Source organism: Delphinus delphis, chromosome 10, assembly GCF_949987515.2.
Source record: "Delphinus delphis chromosome 10, mDelDel1.2, whole genome shotgun sequence".
NCBI lineage: Eukaryota > Metazoa > Chordata > Mammalia > Artiodactyla > Delphinidae > Delphinus > Delphinus delphis.
The window spans coordinates 35,721,321-35,744,864 of record NC_082692.2 but is presented as its reverse complement, the minus strand read 5'-3'; the positions used below and the strand labels follow the sequence as shown (position 1 = coordinate 35,744,864).

At 42.4% G+C, this 23,544-nt stretch overlaps 1 protein-coding gene across 3 annotated transcripts; it reads right to left on the bottom strand.

Moving 5' to 3' along the window:
* Window positions 1–2,659: 2,659 nt before the first annotated feature.
* Window positions 2,660–19,170, bottom strand: SAYSD1 (SAYSVFN motif domain containing 1). Of its 3 annotated transcripts, none has more exons than XM_060021880.1 (3): window positions 18,871–19,170; window positions 12,870–13,579; window positions 2,660–3,574 (listed from the first exon to the last, which is right to left on the bottom strand). In XM_060021880.1, exons 1-2 carry the CDS (start codon window positions 19,075–19,077, stop codon window positions 13,229–13,231), a joined length of 558 nt encoding a protein of 185 aa, XP_059877863.1. In that variant the 5' UTR covers window positions 19,078–19,170; the 3' UTR covers window positions 2,660–3,574; window positions 12,870–13,228. The 3 variants fall into 3 exon arrangements, with proteins under 3 accessions (XP_059877863.1, XP_059877864.1, XP_059877865.1); XM_060021881.1 differs by having other exon boundaries at window positions 12,963–13,579; XM_060021882.1 differs by having other exon boundaries at window positions 13,036–13,579.
* Between the last annotated feature and the right edge of the window lie 4,374 nt (window positions 19,171–23,544).

The following is a 23,544-nucleotide window of genomic DNA, read 5'->3' as shown; positions in this document are numbered from 1 at the left end:
GCTCCGTAAATGAATGGATGGATGGATGAGTGGGTGGACAGATGGACGAATGAATGAATGACACAGAAAATCCCGTCTCCACATGATAGCCCAGGTGACCTTTTAAAAATGGACATTGGATCATGCCATTCTCTTACATAAAACTTCAAATGCATGTAAATAAAAGCCAAACTCCTAAAAAGGAAAGCGAAGGGCAGAATCGTTTGTAGAGTGTGCTATCAAGTGTGGGCTTGAGAAAGAACAAACATGATGAAGGGAGGGAGGCTTTCTCATTGTATATCCTGTGGACCTCTTGAATTCTGGAACACATGCATATAAGTACAGAAATTAAATACTTTGTTCCTTTTTATATTTTGAAAGTGTTCTAAAATAAGCATGTGCTTCATTTTGTAATAACTTTTTAAAACTTCAAAAAATAAAGCACCTTTAATTATTATATAGTCTTGGGAGTTAATTCCTAATCGTTTAAAAGCCGTATGTGTGTTTTTCTCTAGTTTTGCTTTCCAATGAACAGTTCAAAAAAATGGCAAGCCTGTTGCCCCCTTTTTTTTTTTTTAATTATTCTGAATCTTTTCTTTTTTTTTTTTGTTGCCCCCTTTTAAAATACACACCCATCTGTCTTTGCTTCATTCTAATAATCACTAAGTTTTCTTCCTATTTTAACATTTATGATTTATTTCATTGGCTCTTGATCTTTAGTAAGCTGGAGATAACCCCAGGGAGGCTGTTGAAATGAAAATTCTTGGGGTCCTACCCCCAAACATTGAGTCATGAGTCTGGTTGGGGCCCTAGAATCTGCATTTTAACATTACCACAGGAGATTCCAATACAGGTGGTCCACAGACCACACTTTCCAAAACATTCATTCATGACTTGAGGAAACGTAGTATTTTTCATAAAAAGTGACAATCCTACGTAGTGTAGAAGTCAGATTTGAAAGTGGTCTCTCCTTTTGATGACTATTCTCCCAACACACACATGCACATACTTATACCTTTATAAACATCTGTATTATGTTATACGCCTTATAATGTGGTTCTCTGTGTACTCACCTTGTCTTCTTTCCAGCTTTTTGAGAGTGAGATCCAAGTCTTTATCCACCCAATGCTCCAATGCTGTGAAATAAAAGTACGTGTGACAGAAACCAAAGCATACAGTTCAAATTTGACTTCCTTTGGCCTAGGGATCGAGTTTCTCTGCCAGCTGTATAAGTTCCTAGTCTTTTTCCCCCTACAAAGCTTAGATGTGGAAAAGCCCAGCGCTGACCCCCTCAACTGCAATGCTGCCTGCTGAGTGTAGAGAGGGGGTGTTTTATTTTAAAGTATGCGTATAAATCACTCTGATAGCTTTCTCTGCCTTTCCCAGGACCTCTGATGAGCCCCTTCCTCCGTGAATCTTAAAGTGAAAAGAAAGTCTGAAAAAGCAGTGCAAACGGTTCAGATAAATATCCCAATGGGTTTTCTACATTACATAAATTGTGAGGTAAAGGGACCGACTTAGAGCAGCAGCTCCATGCTACCCCCTGGTGGCACGATGCTCCATGGCATCCCAGCTCCACCCTGCATCCTGGCTCTTACAGTGGACACAGATTGGAGAGGCTCATCTACGTGTCCCCAGCAGCACCAGGCTCAGAGCACCTACACATATTTGCTGATAAATAGGTTAATAGTGTGAGTGGCAGGAAACAAAAACACACAGTTAGAATTTTACTTTCTTCTGCCCAACTGAGGATCACTGATTCTGCCAATTGTGTAACTTCCTAGTTTTTTTGTTTTTTTAGCACAGAGCCTGTGAGCCTAATCTTAATGCACAGATCAGTCAAAAGGAAAATGTGGAAAACACTAGACTCACAGCACAATCCCAATAGCACAAAATATACATGCATAAATTATCACTGGTAAAAAGCCAGAGGTTTTGAGAAAAGTCACTGCACCCACCAACTGGGACACTTACTGCCGCCCAGACCTTGCACCTGCAGAATGGGTCAGGGCTAGCTTGAAAGTGATTGTCCCAGAGGTACAACTGGATGATTTAGCCTGAAGAACAGAGAGGACTAAGTGAGAACTGAGTAACGGTTTACCAGTCCAGAGGATGCTCTGTGTCCACTGAGATTAGAATAAGAAAAAAGAACCTGGGATGGCCTGAGTTCTTTCAGTAAAGAACTTCCTAAGAAGTGCCTGAACCTTGTACCTGGATTCTTCTTTAGGGATCACTAGGGAAAAAAATGTTAGTCAGCAATGAATGCAGACCTGCCTAAGGGGGGGGTGGGTACATTTGATGGCATTTTGGGGGCTCTTCTAGCCCTATAAGCAGTTAGAGGCTCATTTAAAAGTCCCTGTGATTAGGCAAGATGGGATAATGTAAATAAAAGCAAAAACCAGTTTACTTGCAAGACTCAGAGACAACCTCATCTGTGCACACAGCTGTCATAGAGACTGAATGCATCTCTGGGGTCTCTGTTCCCTGATGACAAAGCAGCCTTTAATGGAAGCTGCTTGCTGGGCTAATGGTCAGGCCCTGAGTGGAAATTCTGAGATCAATAGGCCTTTCTAAATTCAGGAAATTGGGGCTTCCCTGGTGGCGCAGTGGTTGAGAATCTGCCTGCTAATGCAGGGGACGCGGGTTCGAGCCCTGGTCTGGGAGGATCCCACAGGCCGCGGAGCAACTAGACCCGTGAGCCACAACTACTGAGCCTGTGCGTCTGCAGCCTGTGCTCCGCAACGAGAGGCCGCGATAGTGAGAGGCCCGCACACCGCGATGAAGAGTGGTCCCCGCTTGCCACAACTAGAGAAAGCCCTCGCACAGAAACAAAGACCCAACACAGCAAAAATAAATAAATTAATTAAATTCAGGAAATCAAGACTGCACCTAAAGCTTAATGGGCTGATGAGAACAGCAAACACATAGCATCCTTTCCTTTCTTCCCTGTCAGGCATTTAATTGGTTCACACCCCACTTTTCCTAGAAGTTAATGCTGTCCTTACATGCAACCTCTGGGAAGAGGTGAGCAAGGAGAGTTGACAAATCACTCACAGAAAAATCCCATGAAAGGTGGGCTTAAGGCAATCCAGGCTCCACCTTGTTATAAATGGCTACATTTTCAAAGAATGCTAGAGAGGTCTGCTCCTAAATTGAGTCTCTTCTGTCCTTAAGAGAAGTCTCTACTTTGCTGGGATTAATAATTGGACCAAATGTTCCTAATTCAGAGTTACGGGCACTTCGTTTTAGGTAAAAGTTTGAATTATACATTTTTTAAAATACAAATTAATTCTTTCCTAGTACGGTATTTATTGCCCTAGGCTTTGCAGTGAACCTTTGATCAAGGAAGGATATTTCTTCTTGGTATCTGGCTTTTATGAAATGGAAAAGTCCAAGTAAAATATCAAGGAGATGGAGAAAGCCTTAAGAAAATAAATCAGGAGACAAAATCATGTATCGCAAATACAATAGAAACTTGCACGTTTAATAGAGATTCATCTGTTTCCCATACTTTCTACAGGTCCAGTTCACACAGGAGTCACAGAAGAAAAGACTTCTTTATGAGCTACAGGAAACTTCAGCTCAAGGGATGACTCTGAAAGACAGTCAAACTCCCAATCAGCAAGGGGCTAGAGAGGAGCAGTGCACGTAAATTTTCAACATGGGCTGAAACACATGGGGTTAGTTGTCTACAAAGTGTGATTCATGAGAACATCTGCTCTGCAGGCCTTCTACTGATACAACTAAAACATCTCACTCAATTACTGGCATTGCTTGTTTTATTGTGTCCACCACCCCATTCCCAGTTAGAATATATGCTCCAAGAACTGGGAAAATGCCTGCTTTTTAAAAATTATTATATCTCAAGCACCTAGAAGAGTGCTGGCATTCAATGAATAAAAGTTAAATTTAAATTAAGATTTTACTATAAGTAAATCAGACAAGAATAAAAAAAGAAAATAGACGACCGTTATTTAGTAACGTCTCCTAGACAATAAAGTTACTTTCACAGTATAAGAATTAATAACTGAATTCTGAAGCTGAAAACCTACTGAGGAGACATTAATTGCTTAAAATCTGAAATTTGGAAAAAAAACTATTGCTTTAAAGCTTGAGTCCTCTTACTAATCAGTATGACTAGTAAAACAAACAAAAAAAGTATTCAATGGTTTGCTTTGCCCAATTTTAATGAGCCCAAACTCTAACTTCACACTGGAAGAGGCAGGAACACGAAGCATGGCTGATTACCACTATTGACATAACTTCCCACCAGAGGCCCACGGTCAAAGGCACTGCTCACTCTAAAGTCTTTAGAATATAAGAAACAACTCAAGCAGCCAATAAATCAGGAGCTCCCCTTCCAGAGCTCCCCTTTGTACATACTCAAGAATTTCTTCTTGCTGAATTCATCATTAGTAGCCACTTACCATATCTACCAATGTTGACTTTGTGAAATCACTCCCCACACTTGGCACTTAGAACCCTGCCTTCTCTAATCTTCCTTCACTGTGTGGCGGCAGAATAACTGAGGAGCATGGAAAATGGGGATGGGCGATGGGGGCCTGTTTCTGAAAAGCACATGTTTCAATAGCACTGATGACCAAAAAAGCAAGACTTCAGGCAGAAAGAAAAAAAAAACCCAAAACCCCAAAATCCCAGACACTTCCAACTTAAACTTTTCAGGAAAAATAAATATGATATGAAAAGACTTAAAGAGGGACAAGGTGGCAGAGTAGGAGGATTTTGAGCTTACCTCCTCTCACAAGCATACCAAAATCACAACTAACTGCTGAACAACTATCGATAAAATAGACTGGATTCTACCAAAAAAAGATGTTCTACATCCGAAGACATAAAGAAGAAACCACGAGATGGTAGGAGGGGGGCCCTCACAATGTAATCAAATCCCATACCACCCGGGAAGGTGACCCAGAGACTGGAGAATAATTATATCACAGAAGTTCTCCAGTGGGAGTGAGAGCTCTGAGCACCATGCCAGGCTCCACAGCCTAAAGGTCAAGCACTGGGAGGAGGAGCCCCCAGAGCATTTGGCTTTGAAGGCCAGCAGGGCTTGATTGCAGGAGCTCCACAGGACTGGGAGAAACAGAGACTCCATTCTTGGAGGGTGCATAAAAGGTCTTGTCGTACCGGGACCCAGGGCAAAGGCAGTGACTTCATAGGAGCCTGGGCCAGACCTACCTGCTGGTCTTGGAGGTCTCCTGAAGAAGTGGGGCAGGAGGGTGTGGTTGTGGCTCACTGTGAGAACAAGGACACTGGTGGTGGAGGTACCAGGGACTATTCATCAGTGTGAGCTCTCCTGGAAGCCATCATTTTTGCACCAAGACCTGACCCCACCCAACAGCCTGTAGGCTCCAGGGCTGAGACATCTCAGGCCAAACAACCAACAGGGCAGGAACACAGCTCCACCCATCAGCAGACAGGCTGCCTAAAGACTTCCTGAACCCACAGCAACCTCTAGACACACCCCTTGACACAGCCCTGCCCACCAGAGGGCCAAGACCCAGCTCTACCCACCATTGGGCAGGCACCAGCCCCTTCCACCAGGAAGCCTACACAAGCCTCTAGAGCAGCCTCACCCACTGGGGGCAGACACCAGAAGAAAGAATACTACAGTCTGGCAGCCTATTGAACTGAGTCCACAAACACAGAAATTCAGACAAAACAAGATGGCAGAGGAATATGTTCCAGATGAGGGAAGAAGACAAAACCCCAGAAGAACAACTAAGTGAAGTGGAGATAGGCAATCTACCAGAGAAAGACTACACAGTAATTATCATAAAGATGATCCAAGACCCTGGAAAAGGAATGGACGCACGGTGTGAGAAGTTACAAGAAAATTTTAACAAAGAATTAGAAAATACAAAGAACAACCAAAGAGAGTTGAAGAATACAATAACTGAAATGAAAAATACACTAGAAGGAGTCAACAGCAGAATAAATGAGGCAGAAGAACAGATAAGTGAGCTGGAAGACAAAATGGGGGAAATCACTGCTGCGGAACAAAAGAAAGAAAAAAAAATGAAAAGAAATGAGGACAGTTTAAGAGACCTCTGGGACAACATTAAACATACCAACATTCACATTATAGGGATCCCAGAAGAAGAAGAGAGATAGAAAGGGCCTGAGAAAATATGTGACGAGATAATAGCTGAGAACTTCCCTAACATGGGAAAGGAAAACAGTCAACCAAGTCCAGGAAGTGCAGAGAGTCCCAGGCAGGATTAACTCAAGGAGGAACATGCTGAGACACATAGTAATCAAACTGACAAAAATTAAAGACAAAGAAAATAATAAGAGCAATAAGGGAAAGGCAACAAATAACATACAAAGGAATCCCCATGAGGTTATCAGCTGATTTTTCAGCAGAATCTCTGCAGGTCAGAAAGAAGTGGCACGATATACTTAAAGTGATAAAAGGAAAAAATCTACAACCAAGAATACTCTACCCAGCAAGGCTCTCATTTGGATTGATGGAGAAATCAAAAGCTTTACAGATAAGCAAAAGTTAAAAGAATTCAGCACCACCAAACCAGCTTTAAAACAAATGCTAAAGGAACTTCTCTAGGTAGAAAAGGCCACAACTGGAAACAAGAAAATTACGAAATGGGAGAGCTCACTGGTAAAGGCAAACATACAGTAAAGGCCGGAAATTATCCACACACAAACATGATATCAAAGCCAGCAATCATGAGAGGAACAGAGTACAAATGCAGGATATTTGAAATGCATTTGAAATTAAGAGATCAGCAACTTAAAACATCATGTATTTATACAGACTTCTATATCAAAAACTCATGGTAACTGCAAACCAATAATCTGTAATATACACACAAAAAAGAAAAAGGGATCCAAACACAACACTGAAAATAATTATCAAATCACAAGAGAAGAGAACAAAAGAGGAAAGGGAGAAAAAAGACGTACAAAAACAATCCAAAATGATTAACAAAATGGCAATAAGAACATACATATCGATAACTACCTTAAATGTAAACAGATTAAATACTCCTACCAAAAGACATAGACTGGCTGAATGGATACAAAAACAAGACCCGTATACATGCTGTTTACAAGAGCCCCCCTTCAGATCTAGAAACACATACAGACTGAAAGTGAGGGGATGGAAAAAGGTATTCCACGCAAATGGACACCAAAAGAGTAGCAATGCTCATATCAGACAAAAGAGCCTTCAAAATAAAGACTGTTACAAGAGACAAAGAAGGACTCTCCATAAAGATAAAGGGATCAATCCAAGAAGATATAACAATTGTAAATATACATGCACCCAACATAGGAGCACCTCAACATATAAAGCAAATATTATATAAGGCACCTCAATATATAAGGTGTAAATTATATATGGCAATATATAAGGCAAATGTTAACATATATAAGAAATTCTGGGAGACTTTAACACCCCACTTACATCAATGGACATATTGAGATAGAAAGTCAATAAGGAACCCCAGGCCTTAAATGACACATTAGAGCAGATGGACTTAATTGACATGTATAGAGCGTTCCATCCAAAAGCAGCAGAATACACATTCTTTTCAAGTGCACATGGAACATTCTCCAGGATAGATCACATGCTGGGCCACAAAGCAAGCCTCGGTAAATTTAAGAAAACTGAAATCAAATCAAGCATCTTTTCTGACCACAATGCTATGAGATTAGAAATCAACTACAAGAAAAAACCTGCGATAAACACGAACATGTGGAGGCTAAAAAATATGCTACTAAATAACCAATGGGTCACTGGAGAAATTAAAGAGGAAATCAAAAAATACCTAGAGACAAATGAAAACGAAAACACAACAATCCAAAACCTATGGGACACGGCAAAAGCAGTTCTAAGACAGAAGTTTATAGCAATACAAGCTTACTTCAGGAAACAAGAAAAGTCTCAAATAAACAACGTAACCTTACATCTAAAGCAACGATGGAAAGAACAACAAACAAAACCCAAAGTTAGTAGAAGGGAATAAATCATAAAGATCAGAGAAGAAATAAATGAAGTAGAGACTAAAAAAAAATAGAAAAAAATCAATAAAACTAAAAGCTGGTTCTTTGAAAAGATAAACAAAATTGATAAACCTTTAGCAAGACTCATCAAGAAAAAACGGGAGAGGGCCCAAATTAATAAAATTAGAAATGAAAAAGAAGTTACAACCAACACCATAGAAATACAAAGGACCATAAGAGACCACTATGGGCAATTATATTCCAATAAAATGCACAACCTAGAAGAAATGGACAAATTCTTAGAAAGGTACAATCTCTCAAGGCTGAACCAGGAAGTAACAGAAAATATGAACAGACTAATTACAAGTACTGAAATTGAATCTGTGATTTAAAAACTCCCAATAAACAAAAGTCCAGGACCAGATGGCTTCACAGGAGAATTCTACCAAACATTTCGAGAAGAGTCAACACCTATCCTCTGGAACTATTCCAAAAAATTGCAGAGAAAGGAACACTTCCAAACTCATTCTATGAGATCACCAACACCCTGATACCAAAACCAGACAAAGATACCACAAAAAAAGAAAATTACAGGCTAATATCACTCATGAACACAGATGCAAAAATCCTCAACAAAATAATAGCAAACTGAGTCCAACAATACATTAGAAGGATCATACACCATGATCAAGTAGGATTTATCCCAGGGATGCAAGGATTTTTCAATATCTGCAAATCAATCAGTGTGATACACCACATTAACAAGTTGAAGAATAAAAACCATATGATCATCTCAATAGATGCACAAAAAGCTTTTGGTAAAATTTAACATCCATTTATGATTTAAAAAAACCAAAAGAAACTCTCCAGAAAGTGGGTATAGAGGGAAACTACCTCAACAGAATAAAGGTCATATATGACAAACCCACAGCTAACATCATACTCAAGGTGAAAAGCTGAAAGCATTTCCTCTAAGATCAGGAACAAGACAAAGATGCCCACTCTCACCACTTTTGTTCAACACAGTATTGGAAGTCCTAGACACAGCAATCAAAGAAGAAAAAGAAATAAAAGGAATCCAAAGTGGAAAAGAAGTAAAACTGTCACTGTTTGCAAATGACATGATACTATACACAGAAAATCCTAAAGACACTACCAGAAAACTACTAGAGCTCATCAATGAATTCAGTAAAGTTGTAGGATACAAAATTAATACACAGAGATCTGTTGCGTTTCTACCCCTAACAACAAAAGATCAGAAAGAGAAATTAAGGAAACAATCCCATTTACTACTGCATCAAAAAGAATAAAATACTTAGGAATAAACCTACCTAAGGAGACAAAAGACCTGTACTCCAAAAATTATGAGACACTGAAGAAAGAAATCAAAGATGACACAAACAAATGGAAAGATACACCATGTTCTTGGATTGGAAGAATCAATACTGTCAAAATGACTATACTACCCATGGCAATCTACAGATTCAATGCAATCCCTATCAAATTACCAATGGCATTTTTCACAGAACTAGAACAAAAAATAAATAAAATTTGTATGGAAACACAAAAGACCCCAAAAAACCAAAGCAATCTTGAGAAAGAAAAAGAAAGCTGGAGGAATCAGTCTCCCTGACTTCAGACTATACTACACAGCTACAGTAATCAAAAGAGCATGGTACTGGCACAAAAACAGAAATATAGCTCAATGGAATAGGATAGAAAGCCCAGAAATAAATCCATACACCCATGGTCAATTAATCTATGACAAAGGAAGCAAGAATGTACAACAGAGAAGGCAGTCTCTTCAATAAGTGGTGCTGGGAAAAGTGGACAGCTACCTGTAAAAGAATGAAATTAAAACATCCTCTAACACCATACACAAAAATAAACTGAAAATGGATTAAACACCTAAACGTAAAACCAGATACTATAAATCTCCTAAAGTAAAACATAGGCAGGACACTCTCTGACATATGTCGCAGCAATATCTTTTTAGGTCCATCTCCTACAATAATGGAAATAAAAACAAGAATAAACAGGACCTAATTAAACTTAAAATCTTTTGCACAGCAAAGGAAACCATAAACAAAACAAAAAGACAACCTCCAGAATGGGAGAAAATATTTGCAAACGATGCAACTGACAATGGATTAATCTGCAAAATATAAAACAGCTCATGCAGCTCAATATCAAAAAAACAAACAATCCAATCAAAAACTGGGTAGAAGATCTAAAAAGACTTTTCTCCAAAGACATACAGATGGCCAAAAGGCACATGAAGAGATGCTCAACATCACTAATTATTAGAGAAATGCAAATCAAAACTACAATGACGGGGCTTCCCTGGTGGCGCAGTGGTTGAGAATCTGCCTGCTAATGCAGGGGACACAGGTTCGAGGCCTGGTCTGGGAAGATCCCACATGCCGTGGAGCAATGAGGCCCGTGAGCCACAACTACTGAGCCTGCGCGTCTGGAGCCTGTGTTCCACGACAAAAGAGGCCACGATAGTGAGAGGCCCGCATACCGCAATGAAGAGTGGCCCCCGCTTGCCGCAACTAGAGAAAGCCCTCGCACAGAAACGAAGACCCAACACAGCCAAAAATAAATTAAAAAAAAAAAACCACCAAACTACAGTGAGGTATCACCTCACACTGGTCAGAAAAGCCATCATCAAAAAGTCTACAAATAATAAATGCTGGAGAGGGTGTGGAGGAAAGGGAACCGCCCTACACTGTTGTTGGGAATGTAAATTGGTGCAGCCACTATGGAAAACAGTACGGAGGTTCCTCAAAAACTAAAAATAGGGCTTCCCTGGTGGCACAGTGGTTGAAAGTCCGCCTGCCGATGCAGGGGACATGAGTTCATGCCCCAGTCCGGGAAGATCCCACATGCTGCGGAGCGGCTGGGCCTGTGAGCCATGGCCGCTAAGCCTGCGCATCCGGACCCTGTGCTCCGCAACGGGAGAGGCCACAACAGTGAGAGGCCCGTGTACCATAAAAAACACAACAAAAAACAAAAAAACTAAAAATAGAGATGCTATATGATCCTGCAATCCCAATCCTGGGCATATACCTGGAGAAAACAATAATTCAAAAAGATACATGCGATTAGAGACCTAAATGTAAGACCGGACACTATAAAACTCTTAGAGGAAAACATAGGAAGAGGAAAACATAGGAAGAACCCTCTTTGACATAAATTACAGCAAGATCTTTTTTGATTCACCTCCTAGAGTAATGGAAATAAAAACAAAAATAAACAAATGGGACCTAATGAAACTTAAAAGCTTCTGCAAAGCAAAGGAAACTACAAACAAGATGAAAAGACAATCCTCAGAATGGGAGAAAATATTTGCAAACAAATCAATGGACAAAGGATTAATCTCCAAAATATATAAACAGCTCATGCAGCTCAATATCAAAAAAACAAACAACTCAATCCAAAAATGGGCAGAAGACCTAAATAGACATTTCTCCAAAGAAGACATACAGGTTGCCAAGAAGCACATGAAAAGCTGCTCAACATCACTAATTATTAGAGAAATGCAAGTCAAAACTACAATGAGGTATCACCTCACACCAGTTAGAATGGGCATCCTCAGAAAATCTACAAACAACAAATGCTGGAGAGAGTTTGGAGAAAAGGGAACCCTCTTGCACTGTTGGTGGGAATGTAAATTGATACAGCCACTATGGAGAACAGTATGGAGGTTCCTTAAAAAACTAAAAATAGAATTACCATATGACCCAGCCATCCCACTACTGGGCATATACCCAGAGAAAACCATAATTCAAAAAGACACATGCACCCCAATGTTCACTGCTGCGCTACTTATAATAGCCAGGTCATGGAAGCAACCTAAATGCCCATCCACAGGTGAATGGATAAAGAAGATGTGGTACATATATACAATAGAATATTACTCAGCCATAAAAAGGAACGAAATTGGGTCATTTGTAGAGACATGGATGAATCTAGAGACTGTCATACAGAGTGAAGTAAGTCAGAAAGAGAAAAACAAATATCATATATTAACGCATATATGTGGAACCTAGAAAAATGGTACAGATCAACTGGTTTGCAGGGCAGAAACTGAGACCCAGATGTAGAGAACAAACGTATGGACACCAAGGGGGGAAAGCGGCGGGGAGCGGTGGTGGTGCTGTGATGAATTGGGAGATTGGGATTGACATATATACACTAATATGTATAAAATGGATAACTAATAAGAACCTGCTGTATAAAAAAATAAAATTCAAAAAAAACAAACAAAACAACAACAACAACAAAAAGATACACACACTACACCCTTCTTCACTGCAGCACTATTTACAATAGCCAAGACATGGAAGCAACCTAATTGTCCATCAACAGAGGAATGGATAAAGAAGATGTGATATATACACACAATGGAATACTACTCAGCCATAAAAAGGAATGAAATAATGCCATTGCAGCAACATGGATGGATGGACCTAGCGATTATCATACTAAGTGAAGTTAAGTCAGAAAGAGAAAGACAAATACCATATGCTATCACTTATATGTGGAATCTAAAAAATGATACAAATGAACTTATTTACAAAACAGAAACAGACTCACAGACATAGAAAACAAATGTATGGTTACCAAAGGGGAAAGGTCGGGGGGAAGGGATAAATTAGGAATTTGGAATTAGCAGATACATACTACTATATATAAAATAGATAAACAACAAGGACCTACTGTGTAGTACAGGGAACTATACTCGATATTTTATAATAACCTATATGGGAAATGAATCTGAAGAAGAATATATATCTGAAACATTTTGCTGAACACCTGAAACTAACACAACATTATAAATCAACTATACTTCAATGAAAAATAAATTAATTTAAAAAAGATTTAAAGAGAATATTTACTTTATACAGTCTTGATGTACCAAACGATTACTTCAAACAGCTGGGTATTTTAAAGTTATCTCCCCAATGCCCTCTTAGTGCTCTAAAAATCACCTCTCTCAAATAAAGAGACAAACAGGTCTCCTTTCTTAAGCGTCTCTCTTTTTATAAATTGCATCAGACCCACAGTGAATGTCTTCCTGGGAGTTTCACCAAAACCAAAAAGAACTTCTGATATAAAACTGCAGCAGGAGATCGGGGAAAGAGTGTGGAATTGCGGGGTCACAGAACTGACCCGCAAGCTGTCCTTAGTCAAACCCACAAGTCGGTGCCCCAGGGGTGAAAGGACCTTGGGAGGCCAGCCGACAGCAGGGCCGGTCCTATCTCCCCTGCAGGGGTCGCAAGTGCAGCTCGCGCTCCAGCTGCTCGGCAGTCAGGGTACCCTGGATGGCCTCGCAGCCCGGGTTGAACACGGAGTACGCGCTCTTCTCCCCCTCCGTCTTCTCCTCGGGGCCTCGTGTCCCCACATACATCCAGTAGAAGAGGGACAGGACAAAATAGGCCAGGCCAAATTCCAGTTGCACAAACAGTCCCAGCAGGACCAACCAGAGGAGCACCTTCAAGAAGGTGATGTTGGTCAGGAGAGACTGGTCCTGCGGGGGCGGGGCCGGCGGACGCTCGGCTGGATTCCCCGGTGGCTGTGACGCGCGGCCCCCAGGCTGAGCCGCTCCCTAGGACACACACAAACAAACCAAAGTAAGAATAATGGGCAGTGGGGCCGGGAGGATCAAAACCGATCTGGAGAGACAGCTGTCCTTGCTCGGGAAAGGCTTCCGGCTCATCTGTGTCTATTTTCTGGCCCTGCTCTCCAAGACAACCATCTCCAAAGAGCTCCTATGCATTCTGCTCCAACAGAATAAAAACTGATTAGTGAGATGTGAGCCGATGAAATCCTTAACAGCGTTCAGAGGGATTCCCATCTGAGGCAGACATTTCCTCAGAATAATCTGTTGCTAACAGGAGCTAATTTTTGCCTGGTACAGAGACTCCCCCGTAATTGATAAGGCAGTGACCACATGCTTCCCACACAGAATCAATATATGTTTGCTGCTTTGTCTAGAGGAGCTAAAATTTTGTTGAGTGACATGATTCTAAAATGAAGACTACACCAGAAACAGGAAACAAAAATCCCTTCCACACATTAAAAAGAAAGTCACTGTTATAGCCACAACCTTTCCATCCCCTGTGACCATCCTACACACCCCCAGGATCTCCTAACTGGACTCCCCACCTCCTAACTCTTCCCTCCCCAAACCATCCTATGTGCAGCTGCTAAATGGATCTGCTAAAACACCCATCAACCCCCTGCTCACAAACCTCTGACAAATTTTTATTGCCTACAGGTTAAAATTTAAACTCCTTGGGCTGGAATCCAAGGCCTTGCATTCACTCAACAGACAGAAATGCCAGTACACAGGCCCCTGCGCTGTGTGCTAATGGGAGACACAGGTACTTAAGGAGCTTTAGGGTGCTTGATCTCCAGTCCAGTATTTTGCAAACTTTTTTGGGTATGACCCACAATAAGAAATACATTTTGTACTGCAACCCCACACATATATATCAGGGGGAAAAAAGGTCACAAATCAACAAATACCTTCCTTACATATGAAGCTTTGATTTTCTATTCTATTTTTTTAAATTTAGTTTTAACAGAGGACTAGATCCTCTAAATTGATTTCACCACCCACTAATGAGTCATGACTTGCAGTTTGTAAAACAGTGGTCTAAAAATTTTCTGAACAACATGATCCACCATCTATTGCTCTATAAATGAACACTCTACTCCAGTTCAACTGGTCTTAGGACCCAGAGACATTGCCCCTCGGTGGCCAGGAATAGCCTCTGCGTCCTCTCCATTCCTCAGCAACTTGCTTCCTCCAGGCAAGCATGACTGGTGAACTGTATATGCCCCGACCTCCTGGGCCATCAAGGAGGGTGTCCCCTCTGCCACCTAGAGCTCTGAATGGCTGTTTCTCAGCACCAAACTATTCGTCATTCAAGTGTCTCTCTTTTAATACAGGTCACATGTGTCCCTAGATTGTTGCACGAGGCCCCAAGCTACCATTTATTATCTTCTGGTGTCTCCAGAGCCAAACACAGTACCCCACACATAAGTTCTCAATACATAGCAGACTTTTAGCTCATTTATTCAATTATATCTCTTATCCTTCACGTGGCAATTGAAAAGGGACCACAAATATTATTTGGTCTCAATTAAAAATACAGGTCATCTGATTTATGTTGCTTCAGAAATTCTATATTGTTCAACCCTTGATTTTTAGTATCAATATTGTAATTATTACCTTTTCAATTAGATTGGAAAGGTTCTTAACATATAATCAACAACCCCCCACACACACAAACACACACATTTATTAAACAAATAAATGTCCCTTTCAGATGTAACCAGTGTGCACAATAGGGAAATCACTGAAGGTCTTAGCAGGGAACTAATACAATCTGATTAATATTTAAGACTACTCTGGCTGCCAGGCAGAAAATGGGCTGCAAGCGTAGAAGAAAGGAAATTGTTAGTAGCTCATGCAGGAGGCCCAGCAAGACAGGATCAGGCAGAGATCAGGGTGGTGACATGGAAGACGGAGAGAAATGATGGATACAGAATACATCTTAAATGTGTATGACTTGAAACTCACAGTAGACTGAATTCATTTTATTATTGAGGGAGTATAACAAGAATAATGCTATGGCCACCATTTACTGAGTGCCTTCAAGATGCCTGATCTGTAATCCAGCAAGCAGGTATTATTATTCCCAATTTACTGATAAGAAAACTCTGAGGTGTAAGCAACTCCCCTAAAGTCACACGGCTGGTGACAGGCAGAGATGAGTTTGGTCTAGCATCCTAGGATGATCTCCCTCCAGAGCCCTTTTTACTTAATTAGGGCCTTTATGGGGGGTGGTAAGGGGAAGGGTTAGAGAGCTAGAAGGAGATGAGGTGGGGTAGGGGGTTAAATGAACTGGAAAAGGGAACAAACAAAGAGGGGGGATAAGGAAATTCCTCTGCCTCGTTTGGCATTTGTTTTAGAACCAGTGTGCCTTCTGCTGTAAAAGCTGTGTGGAAGCGTTTGTGGTCACCACAGTCACCACAGCACATATGGTGCAGTTTAGGGAAGGGAATTCCGTTCCTTGAATGCCAAGCTGCTTCCCACCTCAGGGCCTTTGCACTCGTGGTTCCCCTCTGAGAAGAAAGCCCCTTCCTCTCACACCACCTGGCTGGCTCCCTCTTCTACAAACCTCAGTAAAAAGGTCACCACATGGACCTCTGGCCTGTCCCAGGCTTCTGCAAAAGTGGCTCCTTCTTATGAAAAAGGTGAGGTCACCTCCTCAGTGAGTCCTCCCTGCCCACCCAATTTAAAGTGGCACTCTGCATCCCTCACCCCCGATTCACTATCACAGCACCTGGGTCCCCCCCACCTTTTTGTAGCATTCATCATTCTGTTCTTTCAACTCGAAGGCAAGTTCTGTGAGAGCAGGGCTTTGTCTTTATCACACTGTCTCCTGGGATACAGGAAAGCAGCTGGAACATAGTGGGCACATGAGAGGATTATACTGAATCAGTGAATGCTGACGGGGAAAGGGAAAAGTTAAAAGATGACTCCTGGATTTGAGGGGGTGATGCAAAGGCTGTGCTTGGCCAGGTGACGCCAAAGAAGGAGAGCATTTGAGCAGTGGGCCAACCTGAGGCAAGGCTTGGAGGGGAGGAATTGCAGGATGACTGTGGGCAATGGACCTTGGGGCTAGATGATGCATTGGGGGCCTGGGAGGGAGATGGGGGTTGGGTGGGGGGCTTGGCAGGATTTTTTTTAAAGTTACAGGCATATCTGTCCTAATGTGGTAGACGCTTGTCACAGAAAGAAATATTTTATTTTAGTGGACTGCTTTTCCCCAAGCTAAATTCGAGAGTGAGGGAAGGAGGAGGTGGATGCTTCCTTGTCAATGGCCAGCAAAAAGCAGCAATTAGAAACAGAAGGTTAAAGAAATCTCTGACAAGCCACTGTGTGCCACCTAAATTATTAGGTAGAGATAGATTATAAATTAGGGGAGAAAAAAAGCAGTTTAATGAGAATTTCACACCAGAACAAACCCAGGAATGGTAGCTGAGTCAATGAAAATGAGCTTCAAAGTTCCTCATGAAAAAACAGAGTAATTAATAAGAAGCACTGGAGGTCCAGCATTTCCTCTCAATCCTTTGTCAGGCCATCAGCTTTTGGGTTTTTAATAATGAAAACTTTCTCCAAGTTCAGCTTCTCTGGATCCAACTCAATGATCTCATATTCCTTTGGAAATGAGACATACAGTCAAAACCTCATTGTGTGGACTAGATACTATTTTGTAACTGGGAGAGGAAAAGAGGTAGAGGAAATGGATTCTAAAATCCTAACCAGGGACTTCCCTGGTGGCGCAGTGGTTAAGAATCCGCCTGCCAATTCAGGAGACATGGGTTCGAGCCCTGGTCCGGGAAGATCCCACATACCATGGAGCAACTAAGTCCGTGCATCACAGCTGCTGAGCCTGTGCTCAAGAGCCCGCAAGCCACAACTACTGAGTCCACGTGCCTAGGGCTTGTGCTCCACAACAGGAGAAGCCACCGCAAGGAGAAGCCACAAAGAATAGCCCCTGCTCGCCCCAACAGGGGAAAGCCCATGCGCAGCAACTAAGACCCAACACAGCCAAAAATAAAATAAATTTATTTTTAAATAAATAAATAAAATCCTAAGCAATTGTGCGCAGTGAGTTCTAATCAACAATAAAGTCATCCTGAGACAAACTGCATGCAAGGAAATGGATTGTTTGAAACCTGCTGCACTCACTTTCTACAAGTCAGTTGGAACCCTGAGTGTCATGGAGAATAATATCTAATTCAAACTGAGTAACAGTAAGCTCTCCTTGATTACAAAAAAAAAAAAAATCCTTAAAACCAGATGTGGTCCAGTGATAGATGAACTGAAGTAATTTTAAGAGGAGTAAGGTACATTTTAATTTTCAAAAGGAATTTTTGGCTGTTACTGCACTTGGGAGAGACAGAGGCCATGTCACAGATTGCCTCACAGCACAGATATCCCCTTGATGTTTTGTCCTGTATTCCCACATAGATGCTCCAATCTCACACTCAAGTCATCACCTTGCCACCTTACTCATGAGTGAAAACGAAGATACCGAGACGTGAATAGGAAATTACCAAAGACTCACAGGGTGAAAAGGATATCATACTAATCTATATATTGTCTTCGCCTTGAACATTCATTGTTAAACTTGAATAGGGCTTGCTAGTTCAATAGTGAGACAAAGGTACATGCCACCACGGCAGTCACAGTTACCACACTTTTGCGAGTTCTGTATTCAAATGCCATTTCTAAAGCGCAGGCTATCTGGGTGACTGGCTGCATGTGGCCCAGATGCGAAATCAAATGAAACTTTAATTACTGCCACCTTTTATCAGAATCCAATTAGACCTTTTGCCCTCCATTAGCAGAGGGCTGTGACTCAACACCGTTGTGGAGAGGTTTCCCAAAGCCACCGGGGGCACAACGATAACTCAACTCGCTGTGAATAACACAAGGGCAGAGGTCCTTTCTTCCAGGATCCTAGACCCTCCCTTCAAACCTGGAGTCGGAGCTGCGTGGGTCGCGGGCTGGAAGGAAAACGTGGAAGCCACTCATCGGGGCCCATGCGAGAGGCTGGAGACGCGAGGGCTCGCCCCCGAGCTGGCGGGAGGCGCCAGCAGCCCCGCCCCGCCACCGAAGGCCCGGCTGGGAAGCTATGGAGGGAGCGTGGCTGGCTGGGCGGGCTGCTCCTTGACGCGACGAGGTGGGGGGCTGGGGGTGTTGCCACCACGTGGTGGCGGGGCGGGGCCTCGGCAAGGCCTCGGCGGAGCTGCCCGAGAGGCCAAGTCGGCGGCTCACAAGCCAGGTACCCGGGGGTGAGGCCTCGTTTCTCTCACCTGAGCGAGGTTGGGCTGGGCCTGGGCACTCGCGGGCCTCAGTTTCCACACCAGGAACCGTTTTAGCCAGCCTGGGGCTGCCTTTGGAGTCGCAGCTGCTTCCGCCTTCTCTCCCGAGGTTTGTGCACGCTGCCTCGAAGTGCTGGGTTCGGCCGCCAGCCCGGCGCGCTTCCGGGCCTCCCGGAACTCAGCTAACCGCCTCTCCATAGCGCGCACCCCGTTTCCCGCGCTCCCGAGAACGCGCGCGCGCCCGCTCGCAGGGGCACCTGTCCCGGCTTTGCCCGGCTCAAGGCTGCAGTGCGCCTGCGTAGCGGCGGCTGTATGCTGCGCGTGCGCGTTGTGGGCCTGGGGCTCAGGCCGGGCGTTCGCCGAGTTTGTGACGTTCAGTGAGCGGAGTATACAGCTAGTTGTTCCCTCCAAACGCGTGGACGCGGTGTTCACGTCCTCGCCCCGGCCTCAGCTCTGCCGTGCTCCATCTCACTTCAGGGATCTGCTCCCTAACAGGTGGAGTATCCTCTAGCAGTTGAGCAGATTGAGACTGAGAAACTGGACCTGGGGCATTGAAGAAGGCCCGTGGTCTGTGGGATGTTCTGGTGTCAGAAGGAAGGCAGGATACAGCCTACCCTTTTCCTTTTAGCCGGTTTGCCAATCTTAGCACTTTGGAAGGTTGCTTTCTCACTGATCATTTGGCAGGCAGTCTGTTCAGACCTCTCACTCGTCTGCCGTGCTGGAAACTACCTGTTGATGTGTCTAGATGGGCCAGAAACTTAAAACAAAACAAATCTTTTATTGGGGTGCAACTTAAAATACACAAATGTGAAGTGTTTGGCTCGGTAGATCTGTATTAGGTGTATACCTATATAACTATTACCCAGATAAAGAACGTTTCTAGTACCCAGAGGACTCCCTTGTGTCCTCTCCCAATCACTACTCACCCAAAAAAGGTCACAGTTCGGGTCAGGAACTGTTAGATTTTTAAAGCTCTAAGCATCTAGCTAAGTGCCACTCACTTAATTGAGGCTCAAATATTTCTTCGATCTTGCTGAGTGTGAGTCAAGAAATCAGATGACCTAGAATGGAGTCTTTCATTCACTTAGCAAATATTTATTAAGAACCCTCTACGTGTCAAGTATCATACCAGGGATGCTGGGGTGAAGGAAACAAACCCTTGTTTTCGTAGTGCTTAGCATTCTAAATGGGAAGACTAATGCATAATTACATATTTATATTTAATGTAATGTCAGGTACTGATCAGTGCTGTGAAGAAAAGTAAAGTAAGGAATAAGGATGTTGGGGTTGTTTTGAGCCAATGACCAGGGAAGGCTTCTCTGAGTTGTCATTTGAGCAGAGACCTAAATGAAATGAGTGGTGGAGGCATGTAGATATCTGGAGAAGAGTGTTTCAATCAGAGGAAACAGCAAGTGCAAAGGTTCCGAGACCTCAAGTACTATGCTTGACCTGCTCACAGAACATTAAGGGTCAGTTCGGCCTTACAGGCCATGGTGGAGACTTTATACTACATTCTGAGTGTGATGGTAAGCGACTGGAGGATTTGAGTAGATGACATGATCTGATGTATTTTTAAAGGATCACACTGGCTGCTGGAGGTGGGACCCTGGAAGAGGGCAAGTATAGAAGGAGGGAAACAAGTTCGGAGCAAGTACAGTGGTATAAGAGAGTCTGAGAAGTTGGAGCTAGAGTGGGAAGTGATGCAGGTGGTGAAAATTGGTCAGATTCTGAATATATTTTTGAATATCTGAGCCCACATAATGTGCAGCTGGATTGGATGTGGAGCGTGAGAAAAAGGAATCAAGGATGATGGATTTCCACCAGCCCCCCTCCCTCCCCACCACTCCACACACCTGAGCAACCAAGTGAAGGATGCCAAGGCCCTCTACTGAGATGGAGGAAGACTAGGAAGAGAGGATTATTCGATAAACTTGGTGAGTTTTGTTTTGGACATGCCAAGAGTTTGAGATGCCTGTTGGACAAACAGCATAGGCAATTGCATAGTGAAAACTGGAGTTCAGGGAAAAGTGAGAACTGGAGCTACATATTGGGAGTCATCAGCATGTGTGTGATATTTAAAAGCCATGAGATCAACTAAGGAGTGAGTGTGGATAAAAAGAGGATATATGAGGACTGGGCGCTGAATAATTAGAGATGGTCTGTGAGACAGAAAAGAAATGGGGATGTTATACCACAATGACCTGTCATTGAGAAGCCACAAAAAATTTCTTGCCCATCATGGCGTCCAGAGTAGATCTGCTTCTCTGGAGGGACTGGTGACTCTTTTATCGATTGTCTTTCCCACTTGATAATCACACTGAGACCTTAGAGCTGTATTTATCATCTACTTCTAGTAGGCATTTAGACTTAAGGCGTACGGTTTGTGGGCTATTGCAATCAGGGTCTCTGGCAGGAAATATGACACCTTCAAAAAGGTTAAGTAAGGAGAACTTCGTGTTACAAAGATGTGGCGAAATTAAGGGAGCCAGCAAGGAAGTTCACAGGAAGTGTTACCAGCCTCTGGGCCTCAAGCAGAAGAGGAGAGAGTGGTCATCAGAACTCAGTGAGACCTGTAGCTATAGGAGAAGCCCGAGACGAAGGAGCCCTTAAACAGGTAGAGAAAAGTGGGGAGAGGATAAGAGGAGCAAACAGAGAATATCCAGCCAAGTGCTAATGGCATTTCTACCTCCATCTTGTTTCAGTAACCTTATTATCCCTTTGCTTTGTTTAATGATGATAAATTTATTTTGTCTCAGTGCTTTGTAAACCTCTTTAAATTCTTTTTGGAAGAGGCTGAAAGAATGAGAAAAAGTAAAGATGAAAGAGATGAACATGAAGAACACCTCATGCCAAACTAACTCCTTTTCCTTTTTGGATAAGATTATGAGACTAGTAAGTAAGAAGGGTCCCAAAGTGTACTTAATGTGTGAATTTAAGTTTTATCATGAAATACTTTGTGTATACCAAATTTCATATATATAAATTGGACACATAATAAACATACATATAATGTGTATACATGTATATCATATTTGTAAATTATAAGTAATAACATATACACATGCCCTCTTAGTATCCATGCCGTGGAGAGTATACTTCCCCATTCTTTGACTTTGAACTCAGCCATGCAAGTTGTTTTTGCCAAATGGGTGATGGCAGGTATGATACAAGTATGGGGGCTTGAAGTGTGTTTGTCCTGTTGAGTTCACCCTCTTAATACTCTGCCCTGCCATGAGATGAACTTGCAACAACTAGCCAGCTGGTCCAAGAATAATGAGAGTTTTGTGGATACGGTCACCCAGCTGACTCACTGACCAGTTGAGCCCAGCCCAAAATAGTTGCCCCGGCTTACCCAAGATGTATGAAAAATAAATGTTTATTTTATATCACAGAAATTTTGTGGATTTTATTACACAGAAAAAGCTACTTAAAAAAAAAAAAGAAAAGAACGTTCCTCTGTGTGCCTGTGGTCCATTCCTGACTCCTACCCACCTCTTTAATCTATTAATGTAGTAAGTTACATTAATAGACTTTCTGTTAAATCATCCTACATTCCCAGAATATACAAAACTGAGCCACTTTATGCAATATAAAATTCAAAGCTAGATCCAGTTTGGTAATCTTTAAGGAATTTTGTATCTATGTGCATGAATGAGATTTTCCTATAATTTTTTTTTCATGCACTGTTCTTGAAAGGTTTTGGCTTTAGGATTATGCTAGCTTTCTGAAATAAGCTGAAGTCTCCATCTCCCTCCCATCTCCCATTTTCTAGAACAGTTGGAGTAAAATAGGAATTAACTGGTTCTTGAATGTTTTATAAGACTTAGTAGTAAAACCATCTAGACCTGGTGTTTTCTTAGATCAGATAAATAAATGTAAGCTACAGTTAAGTGACTTCATAGCTGGTCAATACAGCCTTACCCAAAAAGAGTTAAGAAGTGGATCAACATCAGTCTGTCCTGTCTGATGTTTTTAGGAGTGGCATGGATGAAAATATAAAAGACAATTTATCGTGTTTTCAGGTAACAAAAATTTTACAGAGAAATCTACAATTATATCTTTCGGGTAAAAAAAAAAAACTAAACGAATTTGATTCAATTTGTCGTGATTAAAGTGTTGTGTAGACGCTCAGAGGGAACGCTACTTCCTAGATTTGCATTTATGTTTTTATATCTTTGTTTTTATTTCCTAATTGCTGGCTTGAGAGCAGTTTGCTTCAGTATGACTTGGAGCTTTTCCCTGACCCCAGACTGGGGAGGAGGGGAGTATGTGGTGGATGCTTCAGCTGCTCTAGTCAGTCCCATTGTCAGAGTGAGAGACGACGCCCATACTCGTGCTTTCTTTGGTCCTGTCCCTGCAGGCACCGCATGCCAAGTTCTGAGCACTGTGCTTTATATGACCAGCCGTAGGAATGTCCAAAGGAGAGTGGCCTGGATAATGATGTTTCTAGAAAAGGGTTTCTTGACCTTGGTATTTTAGACATTTGGGGCCAGATAATTCTTTGTCTTGGGGGCCGTCCTGTATCTTGTAGGATTCTTAGCAACATCCCTGACCCCAAGCCATACTTGCCAGTAGTGCTCCCTGGTAGTTATAACAGCCAGAAATGTCCCCAGACGGTGCCAGATGTCCCCTCGGAGGCAAATTTGCCCCTGGTTGAGAATGACT